At 48.9% G+C, this 19,600-nt stretch overlaps 2 protein-coding genes across 4 annotated transcripts in view; both read right to left on the bottom strand.

The window, feature by feature from the left end:
• Positions 1 to 13,262, bottom strand: part of SLC24A4 (solute carrier family 24 member 4) — a 640,065-nt gene extending 626,803 nt beyond the window's left edge. For 2 of the 3 annotated variants that reach the window (XR_007475862.1, XM_033419093.2), the window contains exons 1-2: positions 12,481 to 13,261; positions 10,328 to 10,438 (exon numbers count right to left, since the gene is read on the bottom strand). Coding sequence is in view for 2 of the 3 variants with exons in the window: in XM_033419093.2 (XP_033274984.1) it covers positions 10,328 to 10,438; positions 12,481 to 12,610 (241 nt within the window). In the remaining variant the exon portion in view is untranslated. Of the gene's footprint in view, positions 1 to 10,327; positions 10,439 to 12,480 lie in introns of all 3 variants that reach the window. The other variant, XM_004262348.2, reaches the window with a different exon arrangement.
• A 4,816-nt stretch (positions 13,263 to 18,078) lies between these two features.
• LOC101289993 (NADH dehydrogenase [ubiquinone] 1 beta subcomplex subunit 4-like) lies at positions 18,079 to 18,513 on the bottom strand. The gene has a single exon (XM_033433619.2). It carries the CDS (start codon positions 18,511 to 18,513, stop codon positions 18,124 to 18,126), a length of 390 nt encoding a protein of 129 aa, XP_033289510.2. The 3' UTR covers positions 18,079 to 18,123.
• Between the last annotated feature and the right edge of the window lie 1,087 nt (positions 18,514 to 19,600).

The raw sequence follows: 19,600 nt of genomic DNA, 5'->3' as shown, positions 1-19,600 counted from the left end.
GGATCGGAAACCAGGCAGTTTGACTCCAGAGGCCACGTTCTTAACCCTTGAGCTCTTAACTCTTAATTCCTCCTGGCTGGGTGTCTGGATCTGCCCCCAAGCATCAAGAGGCTAGGGGGGACAGCCAGGCAGACAGTAGCTGCTTTCAGGGGCCGCAGCTCCCTGACGGGTAGAACGAGGGCCTCTGTCCATCCAGTCACTATTTGCTGCAAGCTGAGTTTATGCCTGACTCCGGCCTCAGTCCTAGAGCCAAAGATGCAGGGGACACAGCTGTGTTCTCAAGGAGCTCACAGCCTAGTGCAGAAAGACTAGCAAATATTTCTATTAGCTTAACTACAACCTGCTCTGGGCCCAGCACAACCTGTGAATTGGGGTGACTGCCTTAATTGTGGCTTGGGGCAGGGGCGATGTGAGCCAGTTTACCAACTTCATCCTGGACAGCCCCAGCATACTACCCAGCCCTACCTCCGTCTGCTTTAAAAAAAAAAAAAAAAAAGATTCAACCTAGCCCGGTTGAGCACTGACTCCATGCTAAATCCCCAAAGCCTAATTACTTAACTATTGTGCATGGTAATCTTAGGAAGTGTTTGTTTTCTCTCTCCCCTCGGACAGCCAATGAGCACGATGCGTGGTTGCACTGCTCAGGTAGGAGATGCCGCTGCGATTTCTCAGGCAGCACTTTTCTATGCACTGAGCCCTCTGCTTTAGAATGTCCTTCCACTGCCACCTCCTACCCTTGCAGGGTGGGCTCACATGTCACCTCCTCCCGGGAGGGCACCCTTGCCCTGAACCTCGTCGCTCTTTCCTCTGGAGGTATCTGCCATAGGTGACTCTGTCTGTTACTTAAGCCCCCGTCTCCCCTGCGCAGTGCACACACCCTGACAGCAGAGACTGGGTCCCTTCCAGCTTCAGAGCCTAGTACAGTACAGGCTGTGTAGACAGTCGAGAAATGCACATTGCAATTCATTTCTCACGCAATTACGTGAGACCCAGAGCTGAAGCCCCACCCCGTGCTGACCTACCAAAGGGAGCTGTGGACCCAGAAACTGGTGGTACTTTCCCATGTGCAAGAGGACAAGCCACTGGGCAGAGAGCTCCTTTGCTTCTTGGCCACACAGTGACCTTCTGTTCCCTTCCCAAGGGGGACATCCACTGTCCTTTCAGGAGAAACTGTAAATTATTCCAGCACACTTATTTTTCTTCTTTTTTAGTAAAATGCTATGCTCCAATGGCCTCTTCATAATGGACAACGTTTAATAATAATTTTAAAAAACCACCCTTTTCAAGCATTTGACTTTGCTGTGGAGTTGCACGGCTGGATCTCTTCCACGCAAGGCAACACATGGCAATGCTTAATGATTTCCATTTTTAACTCAGGAGGAACGATCCTCAGAGTTCAGGAGGAAGCCGAGCGGGTGCTCTCCGGATTGCGGGAGGCCCGCATGGCGTCAAGAGTGGAGAATCTGGAAGTCAGATGGCCCGGCGAGGAGGCGAGATTGCTAGCAAATGGCCCTGATAGTTTGGATAAGGCAAAACAACAACAACAACAAAACTTTTGATTACAAACAAATCGGTATTAGAAACATACCAAGAAGTGGAGCCCACACAGGTGTCTGCTGTTACAATGGATAGACATTCCCTGTTCCTCAGGGGGCACCCAGACAGTGATGGAGTCTGGAACTGCAACGGAAGTCCTCATCTCTAAACTGTCTGTTTCCACCCTGTTTATTCATAATTATGGATAAGGGTATAGGCGCGACAATTCACACCGTCCAAATTAAAAACCTTGGTTCCACAGAAGATGTTTAGGGCAGTGAAACTGTTCTGTGTGATATTGTTACAGTGGATACATGTCACTATACGTCTATCAAAACTCAGAATGTCCAACACGAGGAGTGACTCCTGATGTAAACTATGGACTTCGGTTAATAAGAATGTGTCAGTATTGGCTCATCAACCGCAAAAAAGGTACCACAGGAATGCAAGGTATTAACAGGGGAAGCTGGGAAGAGGGGAAGTAATATAGGAAATCAATTTTCCCCTCAATTTTTCTGTAAACCTAAAACTACTCTAAAAATAAAGTCTGTTAATTCTCTCTCTCCCTGCCCCCACCATACACCTGTCTCTTCTTGCTGGCTAGGTGACCTTGGACTGGTTACTTAACCTGAGTCTCCTTTTCCTTATCTGCAACATGAGGACACTAAGAGCACCTACCCAAAGGGTTGTTATGAGGAGCAAGTAAGTTAATACACAGAAAGCACCTAGAACAGCGCCTGCCTACAGTACGCTGGTGTTAGCCATGGTTACAGTGGTGCGCCAGGTACCCTTAAATACTTCAATTCATCATGGGATTTAAGGCTTGCAGCAGCCCTATGAGACAGGTAGGAAATGCTGCTATCCTCATTTTACAAAAGAGAAAACCTGAGGCTTAGAGAGATTATGTAACTCGCTACAGGTCATGTGGCTGGCCAGTAACGGTGAGCTGGGACACAGTTCCACACATCTGCCTTCCCCATGACAAGCCGTCATCGCCAAGAAGGAAAGAGCTGGTGCACACTGAGACAGGGTATTGCATGGCTGCCGGAAGTCTTTGTACTTATCCTATGTAATCTCGTTTGGGGAGGTATTTGTGTGAGAGAGACAGAGGGTGGGGAGGGAGAGGGGCTGCAGGGAAGGGAGGGAGGGGGGATGGGGGGGAAAGATCGACCCCAAATGCCAAGCAGGATGTTGGCAGAGCCAATACTAGCACCCAGACCTTTGGTCCCCAAGCCACCTGATCCACTGTATTAACATCCCCAACTCCCACCACCCCAAAAAAGCCAGGAGTGATCGCACTGATGGCAGGGTGCTGTCTTCCTCGGCCTGTACTTGTGATCAGGTTCGTGGCTCTGCCAGCCTATCACTGTTCCAAGGTGGACGGTGACACTTGCCCCAAGGAGCCACCTGGCTGCTTTGGAGGTTGCCCTGCCCAGGAAAGCCCCTCCCCGCTGGAACTCCAGCTGTCATCTGGGACAGTAACTCATCTGTGATCTCCCTGCCCACAGGGATAAGTTCAATTCTTGCTTTTCCAACGCAGCGCTCGGTTTCACATAACAACCTTCAAACTTGGGATGTGTGCCTTGAAGCAGCCTCTGAACAGACATTCGTTCAGAATGCAGACACGTCACGTCATCGCCGGTACCAGCTCACCTCCACACCCGCCCAGGCTGATGTACTTTCTGCACCTCTGCTCCCCACACAGGGGCGCCTACAGAGACCCACTGCAGCAGGCACCCGCTCAGGGATCTCATGTCTTCCCGGCCCAGCCTCAACGCTGGCTCCTGTGTGCAGGCTCCTACACCAGCCTCCACCACCCCGTCCCCTCTCCCTGTGGTCTGTACCTCAGCCTTGGCATGCAACAAAAAGGAAGAATAGATCAGAGCCAGGCTGACCACAAAAGATCCTCCACCTAGCACGTGATCCCACAGCTCTGCTCTCCTGAAAATCTAGCAACCACCTTCAACTTCAGATGCTTCTCAAGCACCTCTCTGTCAGCCCTCCTCGCCCCAGCCTTCCCCCTGTGGACACTATTATGGACTGAATGCATCCCCACAAAATTCCTATGTTGAAGCACTAACCCCCCAAAGTAATGCTGTTGGAGACGGGGCCTCTGGGAAGTCACTCGGGTTAGACGGGGTCATGAAGGTGAGCTTTGGGCCTGATGGAGTTAGTGGCCTTAGAAGAAGGGCCAGCAGAGGCTTGTTCTCACTCACTCTCTCCTGCCACGTAAGGACACACACAAGCCAGTAAGAGAGTCCTCACCAGAGCCTGATGCTACCGGCGCCCTGATCTCAGACTTCCAGCCTCCAGAACTGTGAGAAAATACATTTCTGTTTTATGCCACCCAGTCTACGGTGTTTTGTTATGGCAGCTCAAGCGAAGATACACAGCCACCAGGCCTTTCAAAAGACATATTTGAAAAGCAGCAAAACCAAACATGACAAAGCAAATTCCTCCAATATCAATGGAGGGAACCAAGCTCCTCTCTCCCTTTTCAAACATGAGGCACAGGATGCTGGGCGCCTAAATGAATGGGGTGACATGGTAGAGGCAGGACCACTGACTCAATCTCAAACGCGTAGGAAAAGACAGTGTAAGAATGGGGGAAGGCATTCCCACCCCAGCTAGGAAGCCAAAACGTAAACCACCGCCTAACTGTCAAGAGACAAGAACCAGTTTTTCTATTCAGAGGCAAGTTCTGCAAGGTATGCCATCCTCCAGCATCCCAAATCTCCAAAAAGATTAAAAAAAAAAATGTATTCACAGAAAACAAACAATGTGTGTCAAGATGTTTACTTGTCCTCATAAAATTCAATTGACAAGTAGTTATCTAGTACCTACAATACATGGGCACTGTGTCATCTCTGGGCTGAGCAGATAAAAAAATAATAATGAAAATGGGAGCGAATGTGTGAACATGTATGCGTGTAAGTGCTTGATGGGTATAAACTCATTTAATTCTAACAACCCTATGAAATAAATGCAATTATCACCCCGCTTGCCACCCTCACTTTACAAAAGGAAACACTGAAGCACTATTATGGTTTTAAAAAGCAAACGAGGCTTGCCTTTTATATCCTAGTTGAGGGAGGCAAGCAAACAATATAACAATGGATAGGTTTAGTGCCTGTTAAAACCTAAACCAAGAGAACCAGTGACATAGAAGGCCACTTTGGGTTGGGTGATCAGGAAAGGCCAGTGGGAGGTGACAGTCACAAGAAGGGGCCCATCTTAGAAGACTGGGGGCGGGGGCAGGGGGAGAGCATGATTCCCAGAAGCTCCAAAGGTCAGCCACTGAAGGTGTCCATCACTGGTTCGGACCTCACAGGTCAGAGCCAGGCTCAGCCATCTGTATCTTTCAGAGCCTCCCAGGTGCTTCTCACCTGCGGGCTAGGGGTGAGAATCACCGGTTCCACCCTCAACTGTCTTCAAACACTCCAGTGTCACCACTGAGAAATGTGTGGAAACCCTTTGGGTCCTGATATGGACTGAAGGTTTGTGTCTCTCTGAAATGCCTATGTTGAAGCCCTAACCCCTTAACGTGATGGTGTTTGGAGGTGGGGTCTTTAGGTTTATTTGAGGTTATGAGGGTGGAGTCCCTAAGACAGGATTAGCACCCTTATAAGAAGAGGGAGAGAAACCAGAGCTCCAGTTCTCTTGCCACCACGTGGGCACACAGCAAGAAGGCAGCCGTCTGCAAGCCAGGAATGGAACTAGCCAACACCTTGATCTTGGGCTTCCCAGCCCCCAGAACTGTGAGAAATAAATGTCTGCTGTTTAAGCCACCCGGTCTGTAATTTTTTGTTCTGGCAGCCTGAACTAAGACAGTTCCCACAGGGTTCAAAGTCACTGCCCCTCATTCCTATTTCATGCATTTTGTAGGGAAGGACCCACTGCCTCTGGAGGAAGATAAAAATAGAAAAATAAAACAAAAACCAAACTCCAATTTTGACCACTGAAGGGTATGGAAAAGTCATTTTTTTTTTTTTTTTAGCTTCCCTACATTTAAAAAAAGAAACCAAACCGGTTTTCAAGAAAATCACTATGTTAAACCAAGTGTTAGCCTTCATTCAACATTCAAATACTTGCTGAAAGCCTACGAAGTGTCAGGCAGTGTCCTAGCCCAGTGCCTCCCAGCCTTGGGTGGGCATGGAAGCCGTCCCGGGGATCTCATTAGGATTCTGATTCTGTGGTAGGTCTGGGGCCTGAGACTCTGCATTCCTAACAAGCTCCCAGGTGATGCCAACCATGCCGAGCAGCCCGGCTCCAGTCCAGCAAGCATCAACCCTGGCTTCAACCTGGAAGCAGCTGGGGAGCTCTGAACAAGTACTGATTTCCAGGCCCCAGCCCCAGACGAAGGCAATCAGACACTCCAGGGTTGGGTCCTGGGCATTGCAAAAGTGCTTCAGTGATTTGAATGTGTGGCCAGGATTAAGAATCACTCTTCTGGGCATAGAGCCGTGAGCAAGGTAGCCCTCAAGGGGAGACTGATGATGAATAAGTAAATTATTTTAGATGGAGATACATGTCATAAAAATAACATAGGGTAACGTGATGCGGTCGGGGGGCACTTACACTAAAGCACAAATAATGAGATGGAAACACCACCAAGATCTGGAGAAATGACCCCAGGCTGAGCAAAGAGCCCACCTCTACCTCAAGTCTTAAGGGATGACTAGAGCAGGGTCCCATTTGTGTTTTTAGGAAACGAAGCTAAATACTTCTCTGACAGGCGAATAAGAGGAGAAAATAAGACACGGTCCCTCCCTGGAGGTTCTTATGGAAACGTGAACTAACGTTTGTTGAACACCTACTGTGGGCGATGCTTCAGCTCTGGGAGCTGACACAGCAGGAAATTCTTCAAGCCTCATCTTCCCACATCCCTGAAAGACCTCATCTGGTGGATCAGGATGGGGGCCCTCTAGCTGGAGGAGAGCGATGCAGAGCAGAAGCTTCAGGGGATGTAAGAACCTTGGGGTTCTTTATGGGTGACTCTTGTAACTGTAGAAAAGACGGCAGCCATTGGCTGCCACCCTGTCACCCCCCTGACACTCTAACGGGAAGGGAGCTCTGGTCCACCGTTGTCACAGCAGCAGCCCCAGAACAGGACGGTTATAAAGCATTGAGGGCCACCTCCTGAAACTGCCCACCCCCAGCTGACTCCCAGGCAGAGTTCTGGGCTGGAGGAGGATGCTTCTGTCCCCTCCCTCCAGAGGCAGAGCCTGTGACTCACATCTAAGCCAGTCCAGACTCAATACTCCCCTGGCCAAGCAAGTGGCTTAGGGAAGTCATGTGACCCAAGCCACGCCCCCAGAACCTCAGGGCTTCTGCAGAACTGCCTCAGCCACCAGCACTCTCCCCCAGCATTTTTGGGTCTGGGAGGACATGAAGCCAGAGTGTGGTCACCACCTCCCCACACCGGCTGACATCTGAGCCCAGAGACAGAAACTGAGTCTCAACACTTCACCTTTGACCTCACACTTTCAGTGACTAACCCAATAAATTCCCTTTTTTGCTAAACCCAATTTGGGGAGGTTTTCTGTCACTGCAGCAGAGGCCTGCCTCATCTAGACGCTAAGACTCCAAAGAACTGCATCGGAGTCACTTACTGTCCTCCGAGCCCCGTGGGGCTGCTGCCTGGGGGACCTCTGCCGTCCTCCTGTGTCAGGACTCTGTCCTCTCTGCTTGATGACAAGGGCGGCCTCTTATACTTGCTTCTGCTCCCCACCAAGTGCTCACTGCAGGGCTGGACACACAACAGCAGGTGTGCGCTACACACTTGTGAAATGGAAAGGAGACTGGAGAGTCTCGTGGTCCAGGGACAAGGAGGCTGGAAGGGGAGTCAGGCTTCAGTCCCACCTGGGCTGGGAGGACAGCGGGGGCAGGTGCACTGGAGCAGGGAGGTCATGAGATCCAGAGTCAGATGACCAAGGGATGCTCCTGCCAGCCAAGAGATCTTGGGAAGTCACTAAACTTTGGAGCCTCGTGTTCCTCATCTTTGCATAAACACTAAGAATTAAAGTGTTTAATATTCAAAAATGCCCTTTCATTCCATCACTTGACCAATATTTACTGAGTCCTTTCTATGTGTAGGACCCTATCCCAGAAACAGTCAACACAAAGGATAATCCAAGTATTACTTACTGTTAAACATTTTGTGGTTTCCCTGCTTCCCTTTCCACAAGGGGGACAAGACCAGTCCTTCCTGCCAAATAGGACTGACTGCTCCATAGTTAGTGGAATAATTTCTGATCAGACTGTACACTGAAGAGACAAGGGCAACAATGGGGCATAGAAGACTCTATCCTAAGAACGGGGCCCCGTCTAAGCCGATGTGCCCAGACTAGGTGGGACAGGAGCCACAAGAGGAGGACACAGCCGGCCCACGATGAGGCCATCAATGAGCTAGAAACCAGTCAAAAATGCACTCACCCTGATTCTTTACCCAGAGTAGCTAAGTCTTCCTTTCATGCATGGTGCTAATTTTAGCCTCTCAAGTGCCTAGAGAGGACGGACCCATAGTTCCTGGCCTTACACATGTTCATGGCTTAGTCCTGCACATGCACCGGCCACTTCTGGCTGATGGAAGCATATGCTGGAGGAGGTGAAAAGACAGGATGGGCACCACTGTCCACTGGGTCACCAAGACAGATGGGAGTTTAATGGGAATCCCAGATGCTTCTCTGCAAGTTCACCCGGTCCCATCTCCATCAAGCAGAGGATGAACCGTTTAGAGGTTTACCAAAACCTCCGTGTCCCAAATGGACTTCTCAGATGGCACCTTGAGGGAAGGGAAGTTGATGGTGTAGGAGACAGGCTCTGAGGGAAGGCCCTGGCCTTCTTCAGTGCATGGAACTAACCAAACATTTCATACCCACAGGCCTAGGTTCCAGTGCCAGCTTCCCCGCTTGTAAGGTTCATGACTTTGAGTGACTCGTGTCTCCTCCCTAGATGTTTTCCGACCTGTAAAATGCAGATAAGACCTGCCTATGAAAATAAGACATGGGAAGACTGCCATCCTAACCTGGTCCCTTGGCCTGGGTTTCTAGTTCCTTTTGCACACAGCCCCATACAGAGCCTTACCAGGTTCTTCCAACAACCCTGCAGTAGGAGGCCAAGTACTATTCTGCCCATATTACAGGTGAGAAAACAGACACCTAAAAAGATTGACTTGCCCGGCAACTTCATAGAAAAGCCAAGTAGTACCCAGCTACAGTAAAACCTCATAGGGTCTGCAGGAAAAGGAATTTTTAGGAGGGAATTTATATTCCCACCTCCTACACTGTTGGTGGGAATGTAAACTGGTGCAGCCACTATGGAGAACAATATGGAGGTTCCTTAAAAAACTAAAAATAGAGCTACCATATGATCCTGTAATCCCACTACTGGGCACTGATCTGGAGAAAACCGTAAATCAAAATGATACATGCACCCCAGTGTTCATAGCAGCACTATTTACAAGAGCCAAGACATGGAAGCAGCCTAAAGGTCTACCAACAGGTAAATGGATAAAGAAGATGTGGTATATATACACAATGGAGTATTACTCAGCCATAAAAAAGAATCAAATAATGCCATTTGCAGCAACATGGATGGACCTAGAGATTATCATATTAAGTGAAGTAAGTCAAAGACAAATATCCTATGGTATCACTTATATGTGGAATCTTCAAAAATGATACAAATGAACTTATTTACAAAACAGAAATAGACTCACAGACATAGAAAACAAATTTATGGTTACCAAAGGGGATAGCGGGGTGGGGGTAAATTAGGAGTCTGGGATTAACAGATACATACATTACTGTACATAAAATAGGTAAACAAGGACGTACTGTACAGCACAGGGAACTATACTCAATATCTTGTAATAACTATAATGGAAAAGAATCTGAAAAAGAATAGATATATATGTATAACTGAATCACTCTGCTATAAACTTGAAACACAACACTGTAAATTAACTATACCTAAATTTAAAAAAATAAGAAAACCTCATAGTTCCCAAAGAGCTTTTGAATGCATCATCCCACTGAGTCCTTCTCACAAAGACCCCCAAGTTAGGGAGCCAGAGCTAAAACCTAGGACTGGCCTGTGTGAGGCCCGGGCAGCTACTCACTGGCCCGTACAGGCTCTGAGAAGAAACCTCCACCCGTTTAAGCAAAGCCTGCATCTGGCAGGAGAACAGACGAGATGTCATCCCTGGGTCCCTACAAGCCTCTGACCGCCTGGAGAAGTCTGAAGAGGCCCATCGAACCACCTCCCAGGGTGAGCAGAACCCATCTACCAGGCTGCAATGCTACCTGGAACTCCTCTTCCAGGGAAGGGACCCCAGCGACCCAGCGTGTCCCACCCCTGCAGCGACCCTGGGTGGTACGACCCTGGTGAGACATCCCAAAGTGCCCTCTGCCAGAGCAGCAGGGTTTGTGTCCCTGAAGCTCCATCAGATGGACACAGAGGGCAAAAGGGAAAGAAAACGAAGACACCCAGGCGAACAAACTTGCGGGAGCTGGGACGGAACACTGAGCCTTTAGGAGCATCGTGAGAACAAAAAATGAGAATTTCAAACTCTGAAATGTGATCTTTTCAGTTGTTGGATAAAGAAAGTACTGGAGTTGCTTAGCAGCACGACTGATTAATGTCTGTACGTTACCTTTCAACACCTTATAGCTACCCTTTCCTACTCAGGGTCACAAAACCACCTTTTCTCAGCTCTGGCTATAATTGTCCACGTACGCACCATCTCCAGACCCTGCCAAGTGCCTTAGGGGAAGAATCTCTCTCTTACCCGGATCTGTGCAGTTCTTAGCTGTCTGAGTCCCATTCACTGGTGCCATCAGCCTTCTACTTCTCCATGTGTCTGGTAAAACATGTTTGCTGGCAGAAGCTGTTTTGTGCCCTGGATTGGAAAATAAGTCACAAACACCATTAGATCAACATGGCGCCTGCATCCTCCCAATGGCCTTACACGCCTGTATCCAGCTATGTCGGCAACAGCCCTGTTTGATTATTTAGAGCCATCTGTAGGGAGTGATACAATGACTGGAAGCACAGTATCACCTGCTCACCTACAGTAATCTGCTTCCTAGATCTAGTTCATTGTTTCTAGTCCCAGAGTGGTCAGCATGTGATCTGACCTTGGCCAAGATTGCTCCAGTCTCAGCCCTTCACAGGTGCAACAAAGGGTTTAGATAGGTGACCATGAAGTTCTTAGCCAGTAAACATGCTCAGGCGTTCCTGCCCTGAAGGATAAAGTCAGCAAACAGGTGGAGAAAGTTGATGGGGGCTGGCCCGCAGCTTCTCACCCTTGAATGTGCACACACATCACCTGGGAACCTTGTTAAAATGCAGATTCTGATTCAGTAGGTCTGGCCCACAACCCCAGATTCTACACTAACAAGCTCCCAGGTGACACTGATTCTGTTGGTCCAAGGGCCGTATTGAGTAACAAGGGAGATCCTAAAGGCCTTCTCCTAAAGGCCTTCCTGATCCAGCAAATAAAAATGATTCTCACTTTAAGACCTTTAAAGGATTCATTTACCTCTCCTGACGTGCACACTACTTCAGCTGGATAATAATACCTCTTCTATAATGCCGACATCTAGGAGCCTCTAGGTATTTTGTTATTTCTTGTAATTGAGGGAGAACACACACCAACTTGCCCAATTGCAAAGCACCAGGTACTAAGGTGTTCAAATAACCTTTCTGGATTTCTGTTGGGAAGGGCCAGTTTTTGACCTTTTATCCTCAAATCACATAGTTTGGGTTTTGAAAGCCAGTATTAAAAGAGTTAAGTCAAGTTCCACCTGATTTTTATCAATAGGAACCTCTCTAAATTGTCCCTAACTGCTCAAGAAGGTACCATCTGCTTTATTCCCCATGTCCAGGTTGCTAAATCATGCCATTTCTTTCATTTTTTTAAATGTTAGACAGTAATTGGGAAAAAAGCATATATACATATGTACATACACACACATATATGTATAACCGAATCACTTTGCTGTACAGCTGAAACTAACACATTATAAATCAACTATACTTCAATTAAAAATTTTTTAAATAGTTTCTAGAGGACATTCAAAATTAAAATAGAATACTAAAAAAACAATACTAGAAGGTCCACAGCATCCAACTAAAAATGGGAATGTTAGCCACCTGAATGTCTTCTGAAGCTTCCACCTAGGCTCACATCCGCCACTCCCTTCCCTAAACATATTTTTCGTAAGTTTCTTTTTCTCTCCATCTTAAATTTGTATATCCTAAGCAACTCCCAAATCCCTCAGTCTCTCCTTAGATGAAGGAGTGTGGATAGTGGTTCCAGGCACAAGCTGGTCCCGCGGAGATTAAGAGGAGTTGAGAAGCGTTGCTGAAACATAGCAGCAACCTCCCGAGGGGACAGACTGCCCACATTTTTAGGGTTTGGAGAGGACGCGTCAGGACACCCAGGGCGCCCCTTTGGCAGGGGCGAGGGGAGAGCTGAGGCTCAGTTCCCAGCCTCAGAATCTGGGTTTTCGAGGGACGCGGAGAACAATCTTCTCTGCTCTGCAAAATGGAAATTGGTCCGCTTAGTCTCGTCCGCCCCAGTCCAAGAGAATCCACACCTGGATCCCGCCGCTGCGCTGCCCACACTCCCTGGGCACCCCAGGGACAGACCTCTGGCGCCGAGGGGGCCAGTGGTTCAGGCTTTCGCCTTAGTAACACAGACCTGCAGCCGCGTTCTGAGGCCCCAGGGGCCGCGCGCAGCTCAGGGGAACAGGCACCACAGCTCAGAGAGTCGATATCAGCTCTCCTGGGTGCGCTCTACCTGCCTGGTGGGTAAGGGACTGGATGAACCCTTAGGGCCAACCTGACTGGGAAGGAAAGGAAGACCTCTCGGAGCTGCCCCGCGGCTTTCCAGCCCAAGCCCCCCAACTCCCGGGGCAGGCCCGCACCAGTACCTACCCCAGCTGCCAAAGAGACCAGACGCACAGCACACCAGCGCCAAAATCGCGCACACGAAGCCAACTTGCTGCCACAGCATCTCTCGTCTCCTGCGAACTTTGCGCGGCCGCGGGGGGCCGCGGAGCGCCATCCCGGAGCGCCTGGATGCAGTCTCTGGCAGAGGATGGGGAGCCCCACTGGCCGGAGTGCTATCTGTGGCGGAGCGGCGTGGACTGGAGCGGGCGATGCGAGGCTCAGAGGCGAGGGGCTACGGGCCAAAGCTTCATGGCCCGCGGGCGAGCTCGGCGGGGAAGCCCAGAGGGGAGAGAGGAGGTGCAGGCGCGCGGCGCGGCCGGAGCTCAGAGTCCCGCGCGCGGCGTGCGCGCTCCGCTCACCGTGGCTCCGTGGCGAGGAGGCGACGCCGGCACGGTGGCGCTGGCGGCCCTGGCTCGCAGGGCTGGCGCAGTCCTGGCGCTGGCGCCCCTTACCTGCCCGCTCAGCCTCGGCGCCCTCACCCGGCCGCAGCCCCGGTAGCACTCAGTGTGCCCCTGCGCCCTGCGCCGCCGCTCGCACTCGCAGCATCCTCCCCCTCCAAGTTTGGCGGCGGCCGCCGGCCAGCGATGTTTCCCTGCTTCCCGGAGAGCCAAGCCCCGGCGGCCCAGTGCGCTCAGATGGGGAGGCAGGCGGGACGCGCGGGACCTGCAACCCTCGCCTCGAGCAGCCTCGACGACGGCCCTCTGGGGGCGAGCTCTCCCCGGGAACTTTCTCTCCGGCTGCCAGCGCCTGCGTCTGCGAGGCCGTGGCGCCTCCCCCCCCACAGCTCTCGCCTCCCCTCCTGCCCGCCTCTCACCCCCCACCCCCCCGCCTCCCCAGCACGTGTACTCCTCCCCTAGGGCGCACTCGCCCGGGCGCTCCTCCCTTCCCCCGTGAGGCTCAACCACTGACCCACACAATCACCCTCCTTCTCCCTTTTTCTCTCCCCACCGCCCCTATGGAGCCGAAACAAGCCCTTCTCTAACCCTCCGAGGCTGCTGCAGAGAGGAACGGGTTATGGCACCGCAGGGACTCTGGGAACAAGGGTTTCTGTAGAGCGATCGCTCTAGTCCGGTCTCTGCACGACCCCCGAGGCGACCCGAGGCCCCCACGACCCCCGCCCCCGGGGCGGGAGATGCATGAGAAGATTAATTGCTCGAGCAGAGCTAACCAACAGGCTTGCACCAAGCCGACGAGCGCCCGCGCCCCCAGGGCCGGCTCCTCCGGGGCTCTCGGGGCGGGCTGGGGAGCCGGCGGCGGGGCGCTACGGCGACCTGCACAAAGCTGGAGACCCGGCAGAGAGAAACCCGAGAGTTCTGCGCCCCACGGGGCTTTCTGGGTTTTGTTTTGTTTTGTTTTGTTTTTCCTCCTTTTCTCTGATCGGCTCTCTAGTGTAAACCACTTTAAAAATGGGGCAGGAGGAAGAATTTCAGAAGAGCAGCAGCTGAGTTGTAATCCAGGTGCAAGCAGGTGGTGGGGACCTTTAGCGGAAGGACCTCAGCCCAGAGGGTTTGTGACTACCCTGGGAATGATTTCCTTCCCTGGCCAACTCATCAAGCCCCTAGTTAGGGCCTGCTAGGGGTTTAGTCCGCTTAAAATCCTTTTTGGAACAAGGCCAGCTCTGTTTAATTAAATAAATACACACCCACTGTGTGCGGGATTAATGCCAAGTGCCAGCCAGAGAACAAAACAACCAAAAAATGTGTAAGATCCAGTTCCTGGCTTCAAGGAACCCCAAAGCAAAGGGGAGCCAGACCCTTAGATAAATGCCTGTTTAATAGGGTCAGTTCTAAAAGTCACTGTTTTTGCAGAATGTGTGTTATTCCATCACTACTCAAAACGTGGTCCACAGCAGCATAAGCATTGCCTGGGAGCTTGCAAGAAATTCAGGCTCTAAGTTTCCAGCCCAGACCTACTGAGTCAGAACGTGCATTTTTAACAAGACCCCCTGGAGATTTGTGTGCACGTTCAAGTGTCAGAAGCACGGCCCTTTCAAACCTGTCCCAATGCTTCTAGTGGGGCACCATCTTCACAGTTCCTCTTGGACTGACCAAGCAGGGAGAATTTTGCTTGTGCTAGCCTGGCATAGTGACACAGGTGAGAGGTACCTGGAGGACCAGGGGAAGGAGAAGATTCACTAATTATTTTCAGTGGTCCTGTTTCAGTAGTCCCACGGATACTGAAGGCATGAACACAAGACTAATTGCAGTAGAAACCCCTAGAGGAAATGAAATGGAAAAGGCCGGGCTTGCCCTTGTGTAGAACAGCTCAGGATTCTGTTTTGTCTGTAGAGCAGCCTTACCATCGAGGATCTCCCTCTACATGGGTGACCTCTACCAAGCCTACCTGCCGGTGACAAAAAGGGCACTTTTCATATGTTTGAAGAATTTTCTTCTTATTGACCAGGCTGTACAAGGATTGCTATATATCAATAACAAATAAAAGACCACAGAACAGTGTTAAATGGGCATTTGGAGAGCTAGCCAAGAGCCCTTGGCATTGTATTCTCACCAAAGGAAAAAGTTAAAGCGATAATATACTATTGTCCCACCGTAAGACAGCATTTGGGTCACATTGGTTAAAGCGTCTCTAATGAACAAAATGGCATCTTATTATACATGCACCCCAATGTTCATTGCAGCACATTTACAATAGCCAAGACATAGAAGCAACCTAAATGCCCATTGATAAATGAATGTATAAAAAAGATGTAGTATATTTATACAATGGAATATTACTCAGCCATAAAAAATGAAATAATGCCATTTGCAGCAACACAGATGGACCTGGAGATTATCATACTAAGTGAAGAAAGCCAGGCAGAGAAAGACAAATATTTTATGATATCACTTATATGTGGAATCTAAAAAAATAATACAAATGAACTTATCTACAAGACAGAATTAGACCCAGAGACATAGAAAAACAAAATTATGGTTACCAAAGGGGAAAGTGTGGTGGGGGGGAGGATAAATTAGGAGTTTGGGATAAACATATGCATACCACTATATATAAAATAGATAACCAACAAGGATCTACTGTATAGCACAGGGAACTATACTCAATATATTGTAATAACCTGTAAGGGAAAAGAATCTGAAAAAGAATATATATCAATATATATATACATATATATATGTGTGTGTATATATGTATATATATGCATATATGTATAACTGAATCACTTTGCTGAAACTAATACAACATTATAAATCAACTATACTTTAATTTAAAAAACTTATCGAAACTTAAAAAATGGCATCTTATTACTAGGATTTAGTATTTTCCTAAAACTTTTGTCCATGGAGCTCATGTAGCGCTGGCAAAAATAGACATTTCTGAATCCAAAACCGGCCAAAGGAGTCATCAAGTGTCTGTCTTGAAACATTTAGCCAGCTCTTTAATACAACGTTTCTTTGACATCTTTCACCTGCTCTCCGTTAATAGTTAGAACCTTGGACTAATTTCACATGCACAAATGGATTCCTTTTATCTGACAGTTTAAAAAGCAATTCATTTGAAATTGTACTTTTTGCTTCATTTAAATACTGCCCGTTACCAAATAGCCTTTGCTGCAGCTCTAATGACTCACCCGGCAGAAGAGAGAATTGGATTTTATGTACCTTTCAGACTCAAAGCATCCAGGAGCATTTCCTAAGCAAGGCCATGGAGACGAGTGGAAAGCACATTTCGGGGTTTATCTTAGCCTAGTTGTGGCTTCAGTGACATTGGATTCTGAGTATTTTCTGTGATGTGACATAGTAGGAGACTGTCCACATGACCAGTTTTCAATATTTTGATAGGAAGGCTCAGTCTGTGGAGATAGGTACTATATTTTTTCTTAAGTATTCACTCCTATGACATGAAGAGCCTCACCATTTAATTCATCTTCTTACTCGGTTTTTTTCGAGTTTACTTAAATGACCTTCTCCATGAATTGTAATTCCTCCTGCTGTGTCTTCCAGATAGCTGTATCAGTTGGCACCACCTAGGGCAGCAGTTCTCAAACTTGACCATGCTTTAGAATCCCCTGGAGGGCTTCTTAAAACTCAGATTGCTAAGCCCCACCCCAGGGTTTCAGCTTCAGTAAGTCCGGGGTGGGGCCTGAGAATTTGTATTTCTAACAAGTTCCCAGGTGAAGCTGATACTACTGGTCCAGGAGCCACATTTTGAAAACCACTGAGCTAGGTTATGCTGTGGTAACCGCAAAAAAAACAGTAAAACAACAAAAGTTTGCTTCAGGGTAGCAGAATATTCGACTCCAAAACATGCTACTTTGGCATAAGGATTATTTTGAGCTGAAGGCAAATAAGAAGAAGCAAATACAAGAAAAACGTCCCCTATTTGCCTAAATGCAGGAAATAAATCTGTAGAGATTATTCCCCTCTGCTCTGTGCCAGGAAGGACAGAAGTTAATCACTGGTGACAACTCTAGATCCTTATCAGGGACAGCACCAGAGGAATCTATCTACAAACTTTGCTAAAACTCGCCCTTATCCGCCATTGATCTCCCTTTATATTTGCCTTCTCACAATTTGCCACCCGTGGAAGCACAAAGTCTTTTTCCTTCATCTTCTCACCTTCTCTAAAGATGTACTTTTACTTTGTTAAAATGCTATATAAGCCCAAATTCTTACCGCCCCTTTGAATTATTCATTACTGGGTAATCCCACGTGTATGCACAATGCACAGGTGAATAAACTTCTGTTTGGTTTTCTCTTGTTAATCTGTCCTTTGTTGGTCTAATTTACAAGGCCCCAGCCAATGAACCTAAGATAGATGGAGGGAAAATAGTTTTCCTCCCCTCCATTTCTTGTCTATCAAGAGGTGTGTCTTGAGGGAAGTTACTCACGTTCTTAGGAACAGCCACAGTCTCAGATATTGCTGCTCGCCATGCAAGAGGGAGGAGAGCCCACTGGAGGGTCTTGAGCTGGCAGCTGAGGACTCTGGGCTCTGTGCACCGCTGCTCACCACTCATTGGCCAAAGCCAGGCACGTGGCCCCAGCAACATGGGCAGGTCTGGAAGTGCGCTTCTTCCACTGCAGGCTGAACTCTGCACTCTGCAGTGGGCAACCACCATGACAACCACACCAGGGCAAACCTCATCCCACTTCCTTGCTTTCTGGGACCTTTCTCGGCCATCCCTTCCCCCTCCCTGGTAGAGTTGGTCCAGCTTGTTCCAAAGCCCCTGACGTGCATCTCCGTTATAGCAATTACATCACGTGGTCTTGTGAAATGGGAGAGAGTATCTGTCTCCTCCTGGCCAGTGAGGACCTCAAGGACCTGCTGTCTTTTCTGCAGCTCTGAAACACAGTGCCCAGCACATTAGGTGCTTAATAAATGACGTATATATAGAATGAATGAATAAACACATTTTGGTTACAATGTGAAGAAGGTAAAAAATACTTGTCCCTGTTAGGAGGTGCCCCCTCTCACCATCACTTCAGCACCACCCCAAGGTCCCATTCATCTTCACTGTCAAGGTTACCAGTGACCTGTGGAGACATCTCAGCAGAACTGGACACTCTTGAACACACCCTTCTTTTTTTTTTTTAATATTAAGAAAGACAAACTTTGTAATGATTAATAGATTCATTTAAACAACAGTACATATAGTCATCATTGCCAGACTTAATATGAGATGTTAAATGTTTGATCCAATTTTCCCTCCCGGATACATTTTTCTTTCCTATCTCTGTCGGTTTTAAATACATAATACCAGAAGAGGAGGGGCCCAATTCCAAACAGAGCTCCTAAAACTGAGGTCTTGGGAGTGGGTCTGAAATTAGGATAGATATTTGCTGGTCTTGCATAGGTCCAACGAATCAATGCAGGATCTTCAATGACCCCATGACGGCTGGGGTCGTCGTACTGAAGCAGGTATTCCCATTTAAGCTGGGACCTTATGGCCAAACGCTCAGCTTGTGCCTTCCGAGTTTCCAGAGATATGTCGTATTCAGCTGGGTCGAGGGTAGTGGGCAGGGTCGCCAGGTGCGACGGCTTGTACTTGGGGAACGACATCTTGGCAACCTGGCGCACAACTGCGCCTAAACACACCCTTCTTAAAACAGTCACATCCTTAACTTTTTTAACAGTGTGTGCTTATGGTTTTTCTCTTCCTTCTCCAACCGGCTCTTCCCTTGGCCCTCTGTGCCTCTATCCTAGGCCTCTTTTCTTCTCTCTTTACGCCCCTCTTCCCAGGAGAGCTCATCAATTCTCTGGCTGGAGTTATTTGCTCTCTGCTGCTGACGCGTAAGTGTGTATCTGGAGATGGAGTCTTTTCAGGAATTCTGACCCCCACGTCAGGAGTCTGAGGCTGGTCCTTGTCTTCCTGCCTCTCCCCCACTTCCTTCCAGTCTATCGTCACTCAGGCCTCAGGTTTGTCCCCTTATTGCCATCCTCATTCTCACCTCTGGCTCCATGCCTCACCTGCACCCTTCGGCAGCCTTCTTAACTAGTGTCTCTAACCCCAGTCTTTCCATCACATTCCTTCCTCCAACCAGCAGCTAGGGTAAAAGGGAAAATCCGGTCATGTCCCTTCCTCCCATAAAAGCTTCAGAGACTCCCTGCTGCTCTCAAGCTAGACTTCCAGCTCCCGAGCTTGACATATAAGATCCTGCGTGATCTAATCAGTACTTTCAACATTGGCTGCACATTCAAGTCGCCCGGGGAGCTTTTAAACCACCTGGGGGCAGGAACTGGGCATTGGTATTTTATCCAAGCTACAGCCAAGTGTGTTCTCTCTACCCTGCTCCCGACCCTCCCAGCTCCTCCAGCCCAATCTTTCATTATTCCCTTCCTTTCACTCCAGGCTCCAGCCACTCAGAATCTCTTTCAGGCTCTTTCTTGCTCTTCAGAGGTGACCCTTGCTTCATTTTCCTTGAACAGTCTTCCCACCTCCAAAGCCCCCTTTGTCTGGTGGTATGGACTGAATGTTTGTGTCCCTACAGAATTCACATGTTGAAACCTACTGTCAAATGTGATGGTGTTAGGAGGTGGGGCCTTTGGGAGGTGATTAGGTCATGAGGGTGGGGCCCTCATGGATGGGATTAGCACCCTTATAAAAGGGACCCCCCAGAGAGCTCCATCTCCCCTTGTGAGGACACAG

This window comes from Orcinus orca, chromosome 2, assembly GCF_937001465.1.
Source record: "Orcinus orca chromosome 2, mOrcOrc1.1, whole genome shotgun sequence".
Taxonomy (NCBI): Eukaryota; Metazoa; Chordata; class Mammalia; order Artiodactyla; family Delphinidae; genus Orcinus; species Orcinus orca.
This window is presented reverse-complemented; position numbering and strand designations above follow the sequence as displayed.